We start from the raw sequence: 8,970 nt of genomic DNA, 5'->3' as shown, positions 1-8,970 counted from the left end.
TGAACAGGTGGATGGATAGATGGATGAATGGATGGATGGATAAGTGGATGGATGTATTGTAGGTGAATGGTGTTGGGTGTGTGAATTGGTGGATGGATGGAAGGATGAGTGGGTGGGTGATGGGTGTTTGGTGGGTGAATGGGTGACCAGGTGAATGAATAAGTAAACGAGTGGATGGATGGGTATTTTATTAATAGACGGATGGATGGGTGAACAGGTGGATGGATGAATGAATGAATGGATGAATGGATAAGTGGATGGATGTATTGTGGGTGAATGGTGTCAGGTGTGTGAATTTGTGGATGGATGGATGAGTGGGTGGGTGATGGGTGGATAGATGGGTGTTGGGTTGGTGAATGGGTGACCAGGTGAATGAATAAGTCAACGGGTGGATGGATGGGTTAACAGAGTATTGGATGAATAGATGGATGGATGAATGACGTTGTAGCAATTAATGGGTGGACTGATGGGTGAATGGTTATATGTAGGGTGGATGGATGGGTGGATAAGTAGATGGATGGGTGAATGACTAGATGGTTTGGTGGATAATTAATACATAAGAAGATGGATGGTTGAGTAGATGGATGGGTGAATGGGTGGATGGATGGATGATAAGTGGGTGGATGTATTGTGGGTGATTGGTGTCAGGTGTGTGAATTGGTGGATTGATGGATGGATGAGTGGGCGGGTGATGGGTGGATAGATGGGTGTTGGGTGGGTGAATTGGTGACCAGGTGAATGAATAAGTCAACGAGTGGATGAATGGGTTTACAGATGGAGTATTAGATTAATAGATGGATGGATGCATGGGTAAATGATAATGTATAATGGATAATGAATACATAAGTGATGGTTGAGTAGATGGATGGGTGAACAAGTGGATGGACAAATGGCTAGATGGATAAGTGGGTGGATGTATTGTGGGTCGGGTGTGTGGATGGATGGGTGAGTGGATGGATTGGTGAATGACTGGATGTATTGGTAGATAATGGTTGAGTTGGTGAACATATGGATAAATGAGTGGGTAGGTGTATCGGCGGGTGTTGGATTGAGTGGGTGGATGAATAGGAGAATAGATGAATGTCTGGTTGTATGAATTAATGGGTGCACTGATGGGTGAATGGTTATATGAAGAGTGGATGGATGGTTGAATGACTGGATGGATTGGTGGGTAATGAATAAATAAGTGGATGGATGGTTGAGTAGATGGATGGGTGACCAGGTGGATGGATACATGGATGGATGGATAAGTGGGTGGATGTATTGTAGGCGAATGGTGTTGGGTGTGTGAATTGGTGGATGGATGAATGGATGGGTGGATAGATAAGAGAATGACTGGATGGATTGGTAGATAACAGATGAGTGTGTGAATGTATGGATAAATGAGTGGGTAGGTGTATTGGGGGGGAGGGGGGTTGGATTGAGTGGGTGGATGGATAGGTGAATGGATGAATGGCTGGTTGTATGAATTCATGGGTGGACTGTTGGATGAATGGTTATATGAAGAGTGGATGGATGGGTGAATGACTGGATGGATTGGTGGGTTATGAATTGATGGATGGATGGATGAGTGGATGGATGGGATATTACTGGATGTATTGGTAGATAATGGATGAGTGGGTGAACGTATTTGTAGGCGGGTAGATGTATCGGGGGGTGTTGGATTGAGTGGGTCGATGGATAGGTGAATGGATGGATGGGGTAAGTAGTGGATGAGTGGATAGATGGGTGAATGACTGGATGGATTGGTAATTAATGGATGAGTGGGTAAATGTACGGATAAATGAGTGGGTAGGTGTATTGGGGATGTTGGATTTAGTGGGTGGATGGATAGGTGAATGGATGAATGGCTGGACTTATTGGTGATTGGATGGATGGGTGAATTGGTGGATGAGGGGATCGATTGGTGGATAATGAATGAGTGGATTGATAGATGATGAGTGGATGATGGATACATAGGTCGATGGACGGCTGAATGACTGGATAGATTGGTGGATTGGTAGATGATGAGTGGATGATGGATGATAGATTAGTTGAAGGATGGCTGAATGACTGGATGGATTAGTGGATAATGGATAAAGGAGTGAATGGCTGGATGACTAGATGGATGGGTGAACAGGTGAATGGAGAAATGGATGATGAGTAGATGGATGAATGAGTGGGTGGATGTATTGTGAGTGAGTGGATTTTTGGGTGAATGGTGTTGGATGTGTGGATGGATGGATGAGTGTTAAGATGGGTGCATGACTGGATGGATGGATGGTGGATAATGGATGAATGGGTGAATGGATGGATACATCAGTGGCAAGGTAGATCAGTAGATGTAGGATTGAATGGGTGGATAGATGGGTGAATGGATGGATGGATAGATGAGTGGATGGATGAAGGTTGAGTGGGTGAATGGGTAAATAGGTGAATGGATAGGTGAACGCGTGGGTGGATGGGTGAACAGATGGATGATTGAATTGATGGATGAATGGCTGGTTGTATAAATTAATGGCTGGACTGATGGGTGGATGGATATATGAAGGGTGAATGGATGGATGGATGGGTGGATGACTGGATGGATTGGTGGATGACGGATAAAGGATGAACAGGTGGATGGACTGAAGGATGATATTTGCAGGTAGATGTTGGATGGATGAGTGGGTGGATGGATGGACAAGTTGGAAGAAGGTTGGTCATTTTGTAGGTTAGGAGTACAGTAGATGTGATGGACGTTGGATTACCATGTTCTGTTTCTACTCCAGCACATTTATATGGTGGAGATGGTTGGATGAATGACTGAATGGTTGGATGATAATGGTTGACCTTGGACTACTTTAGTCATAAATTCTGGCCTGGTGTGAGTAATGGGTGGATGCTTGATCCTGGACATTTGGAAGCCGCGAAGGATTACTTCTGTAGAATTCATGCCTAAGAGTTATGGTGTGGATGGATGAGGTCGGTTGGATGAAAGGCTGGAGGTATGGTGGAAGGGTTGGGAAAGATGATGTTGGATCACTTCACATCTTGGACTAGTCCAACTGGTGTTCTACGTTATCGGTCTAGTCCAACTGGTGTTCTACGTTATTGGTCTAGTCCAACTGGTGTTCTACATTATTGGTCTAGTCCAACTGGTGTTCTACGTTATTGGTCTAGTCCAACTGGTGTTCTACATTATTGGTCTAGTCCAACTGGTGTTCTACGTTATTGGTCTAGTCCAACTGGTGTTCTACATTATTGGTCTAGTCCAACTGGTGTTCTACATTATTGGTCTAGTCCAACTGGTGTTCTACATTATTGGTCTAGTCCAACTGGTGTTCTACGTTATTGGTCTAGTCCAACTGGTGTTCTACATTATTGGTCTAGTCCAGTGAGTCGGACGATTGTTGGTTGGATGGATGAAGGAATAGAAGCAGGCAGAAGACGAAGGTTGGATGAACGCTGACCTTGGACTTGTTGTCCCTCCCGCAGGTATCACAGAGTGCGCCTTACAGTTCCCAGAGCCGTACGTCTACTGGGACACCCTGATGAAGGTCTGCGTCTTCGTCTTTGGGTTCGTGGTGCCGGTGCTGATCATCACCGTGTGCTACTCGCTCATGGTCCTGCGCCTCAAGAGCGTGCGAATGCTGTCGGGCTCGCGGGTGAAGGACCGGAACCTGCGCCGCATCACCCGCCTGGTGGTGGTGGTGGTGGCCGTCTTCGTGGTGTGCTGGACGCCCATCCACATCTTCATCCTGGTCAAGGCGCTGGTGCGCGTGCCCGAGACCACCGCCATCATGGCCGCCTACTTCTTCTGCGTGGCGCTGGGCTACACCAACAGCAGCCTGAACCCGGTCCTCTACGCCTTCCTGGACGAGAACTTCAAGCGCTGCTTCAAGGACTTCTGCCTGTCGGCCAGGATGAGGCGCGAGAGAGCCGCGGGGACCAGGAGGGCGCTTGAAGTGGTGCGGGAGGCCCAGGTGCCGCTGCGGAACCCGGACCAGAACAGTAAGCCGGCATGACTAGCCGTGGAACTGTCTTCGGTTTCTCATGGCGGGAAAGAAGACTCCCGAGACCTTGGACTCACCCACGTCACGTCCACCTTGTAGACCAGGTCTTCACCTGGAGGACATTTTCTTCAGAAACTGAATTATTGATGCTCTCTTTCCTTCCAGACCTCTTGATTGAATTCTTGGTCTGCTCACATTTGGCAAAGGGCTACAATGTTACACACTACACTACACAATGTTACACACTACACTACACAAGTTACACACTACACTACACATGTTACACACTACACTATACATGTTACACACTGCACTCACTTACTCAGTGGCCTAGTGGTTAGAGTGTCCGCCCTGAGATCGATAGGTTGTGGGTTCAAATCCCGGCCGAGTCATACCAAAGACTATAAAAATGGGACCCATTACCTCCCTGCTTGGCACTCAGTATCAAGGGTTGGAATTGGGGGTTGAATCACCAAAAAATGATTCCCGGGCGCGGCCACCGCTGCTGCCCACTGCTCCCCTCACCTCCCAGGGGGTGATCAAGGGTGATGGGTCAAATGCAGAGAATAATTTCGCCACACCTAGTGTGTGTGTGACAATCATTGGTACTTTAATTTTAACTTTAACTACACAAGTTACACACTACACTACACAAGTTTCACAATACACTGTATATGTTACACACTACATTATACAAGTTACACACTATGGTGTAAGGGTTACACACTACATTATACAAGTTCCACTCTACAGTGTACAGGTTACACACTACATTGTACAAGTTACACACTATGGTGTAAGGGTTACACACTACATTATACAAGTTCCACTCTACAGTGTACAGGTTACACACTACATTATACAAGTTACACACTATGGTGTAAGGGTTACACACTACAATATACCGGTTACACACTACAATATACTGGTTACACACTACATTATACAAGTTACATGCTACAGTGTACAGGTTATACACTACATTATACAAGTTACATAGTACAGTGTACAGGTTACACACTACATTATACAAGTTACAGTGTACAGGTTACACACTACATTTGACAAGTTATACTCTACAGAGTACATGTAACACTACAATATACAGGTTACACACTACATTATACAAGCTACACACTACAGTGTGCAGGTTACACACTACACTACAAGTTACATACTACAGTGTACAGGTTACACACTACATTATACAAGTTACACTCTACAGTGTACCGTTACACACTACAATATAGAGGTTACACACTACATTATACAAGTTACACACTACAGCGTACAGGTTACACACATTATATAAGTTACATACTACATTATACCAGTTACACACTACAGTGTACAGGTTACACACTACATTATATAAGTTACACACTACATTATACCAGTTACACACTACAGTGTACAGGTTACACACTACATTATATAAGTTACACACTACATTATGCAAGTTACACACTATAGTGTACAGGTTGCACACTACATTATACCAGTTACACACTCCAGTGTACAGGTTACACACTACATTATATAAGTTACATACTACATTATACCAGTTACACACTACAGTGTACAGGTTACACACTACATTATACCAGTTACACACTACAGTGTACAAGTTACACACTACAGTGTACAGGTTACACACTACATTATACAAGTTACATATTACAGTGTACAGTTTACACACTACAATATAGAGGTTACACACTACATTATACAAGTTACACACTACAGCGTACAGGTTACACACTACATTATACAAGTTACACACTACAGCGTACAGGTTACACACTACATTATATAAGTTACATACTACATTATACCAGTTACACACTACAGTGTACAGGTTGCACATTACATTATACCAGTTACACACTACAGTGTACAGGTTACACACTACATTATATAAGTTACACACTACATTATACAAGTTACACACTACAGTGTACAGGTTGCACACTACATTATACCAGTTACACACTACAGTGTACAGGTTACACACTACATTATATAAGTTACATACTACATTATACCAGTTACACACTACAGTGTACAGGTTACACACTACATTATACCAGTTACACACTACAGTGTACAAGTTACACACTACAGTGTACAGGTTACACACTACATTATACAAGTTGCATACTACAGTGTACAGGTTACACACTACATTATACAAGTTACACTCTACAGTGTACCGGTTACACACTACAATATAGAGGTTACACACTACATTATACAAGTTACACATTACAGCGTACAGGTTACACACTACATTATATAAGTTACATACTACATTATACCAGTTACACACTACAGTGTACAGGTTACACACTACATTATATAAGTTACACACTACATTATACCAGTTACACACTACAGTGTACAGGTTACACACTACATTATATAAGTTACACACTGCATTATACAAGTTACACACTACAGTGTACAGGTTGCACACTACATTATACCAGTTACACACTCCAGTGTACAGGTTACACACTACATTATATAAGTTACATACTACATTATACCAGTTACACACTACATTATACCAGTTACACACTACAGTGTACAAGTTACACACTACAGTGTACAGGTTACACACTACATTATACAAGTTACATACTACAGTGTACAGGTTACACACTACATTATACAAGTTACACTCTACAGTGTACCGGTTACACACTACAATATGGAGGTTACACACTACATTATACAAGTTACACACTACAGTGTACAGGTTGCACACTACATTATACCAGTTACATACTACAGTACAGGTTACACACTACATTAAATAAGTTACATACTACATTATACCAGTTACACACTACAGTGTACAGGTTACACACTACATTATACCAGTTACACACTACAGTGTACAAGTTACACACTGACTACAGTATACAGGTTACACACTACACAAGTTACACACTACACAAGTTACGCACAACACAGGTTACACACACCTTATAATGATATTAGTGTAGTTTAGGCCTGTCTTCTGCTTCTGATCACAGTTTGACCACGTGTGCCTTCAGCAGTCCAGCTGGTGTTTGACAAATGAGCATGGCAGAAGTTTGTGCATGAAAACAACTCTAAGAATGGTTGTTATGACTTGACGTCGGTGTTGCAAGTGAGTGCAAATGTTTGAAGGTACAAATGAGAAAATCCTGGAATGATACGACAGAGGGCTTTTTCTGGTGTTTTGTCCAGTTTGTTGATTTGACAGTAAATAATCCACTCACCTGTGCTCTGCATGGCAACATAATCCCACCATGATGCTCACGCACAGATTACGTGTTGCAATGATAGAAGACCATTGTTATTTTGTTTGTGTTGCATGGCAACAGTCTGATAATGCAGCATCAGCAGCCTGTGTACTTGATGCGGCTGTAATTGTTATTAAATGAACTGCAAATGAATGTTACTTCCTTGGCTAAATGTTTCATTTTCCCAGTTGTGCACATCTATTCCTGTCTTTTCTCCAGTCATTGGCAACAAAAATAGAAAATTTCTTCTGTTATCTTACATAAAAGAAACTTTAGGCCCCAGAAGTGAGTTATTTTGGGGTCTTTTGTCCTTCTTTTTTTAATCTCCATGACAGTTTCCATGTTTGCAGCTGTATTTGTTGGCTATATATAACCTTATTAAATGCATTTGAACAAAGACAGCTTTTTTTTTTTTTCCCCCTGAAGCTACACATGAGTTTTACTGTAAACCACAGACTCCCCCTAGGGATAGGAAGTATGTATTGCAGGGACATTTTGTATTGAATGCCCGATTGCAGCTGAGAGCAACCCCCGCGACCCCGAAAGGGACAAGCGGTAGGAAATGGATGGATGGATGGATGCATCGCTAAAATAAAAATAAAAAATTCATTGTTTTTTTACAATATTTATTTTCATTCAATATTCACAGCAATGCATGTGCTATATTGCATACTTGCCAACCTTGAAACCTCCGATTTCGGGAGGTGGGGGGCGGGGGGCGTGGTCAGGGGTGGGGCGGGGCGTGGTTGGGGGCGTGGTTAAGAGGGGAGTATATTGACTGCTAGAATACACCAAGTCAAGTATTTCATACATATATATATATATATATATATACATATATATATATATATATATATATATATATATATATATATATATATATGTATGAAATATATGTATGAAATATATGTATGTATGTATATATATATATATATATATATATATATATATATCCTGAAAATATGCAAACAAAACTGTGTTTAGATAATTGATACTTCAAACTTGCATAAATAAATCTTAAGGAATATAACATAACTTGGCTTCTGAGAGCTTCAAAATGTAATGAATAAAATGCTAAAGTTGTTGATAAACAAGCAATTGTTTTAATAATTAAATATGGTCATTTTAAATGAATTATTATGATAATTTAAAATTAATTATTTCAAATATGTTTATTTTTAATGTATAATTCTATGGCTGGATGTAATAAGGAGTCAGAAAAAATACAAATAAAAATACAATTAATTTTGATGTTTTTAGCAAAATATAGTAAAAATGTATTTCGTTTTTGGTTTTTTTAATTAGTAAATATATTTATTTTTAGGTAAGATAAACATAATAATACAATTTATCTCTAGTCTGGATGATTTAGTTCTTGTCACCCTTTTGTCCTCACGTTGTGAAAAAAGGCTGTCCTCACTCAGGTCCGGCTGAAAATCGGGAGATTTTCAGGAGAATAATTGTCCCGGGAGGTTTTCGGGAGAGGCGCTGAATTTTCGGGAGGGTCGGCAAGTATGCTATATTGACACCTCGACAAAATTCACTAATATAAAAAATATTCAAGATATGACAATATTCCTATATTTATTACGATTAAAATCACAAAGTTATTGCCTACAATCTAATGGAAATCTTATGATTACGAAACCCATTTTTGGTGGGCGTGGTTTAGTCAGCATATGACTCCTCTGACGTCACCTGTG

At 41.2% G+C, this 8,970-nt stretch overlaps 1 protein-coding gene across 1 annotated transcript in view; it reads left to right on the top strand.

Moving 5' to 3' along the window:
* Positions 1-5,649, top strand: part of LOC133609462 (delta-type opioid receptor-like) — a 67,724-nt gene extending 62,075 nt beyond the window's left edge. The window contains exon 7 of the mRNA XM_061965067.2: positions 3,457-5,649. Coding sequence (XP_061821051.1) covers positions 3,457-3,986 — 530 coding nt within the window. The 3' untranslated portion in view covers positions 3,987-5,649. The remainder of the gene's footprint in view (positions 1-3,456) is intronic.
* Positions 5,650-8,970: the final 3,321 nt, after the last annotated feature.

The sequence above is a fragment of the Nerophis lumbriciformis genome, linkage group LG07, assembly GCF_033978685.3.
Source record: "Nerophis lumbriciformis linkage group LG07, RoL_Nlum_v2.1, whole genome shotgun sequence".
Taxonomy (NCBI): Eukaryota; Metazoa; Chordata; class Actinopteri; order Syngnathiformes; family Syngnathidae; genus Nerophis; species Nerophis lumbriciformis.
The sequence above is the reverse complement of the archived record's forward strand: the minus strand, read 5'-3'. Positions and strand labels throughout refer to the sequence as shown.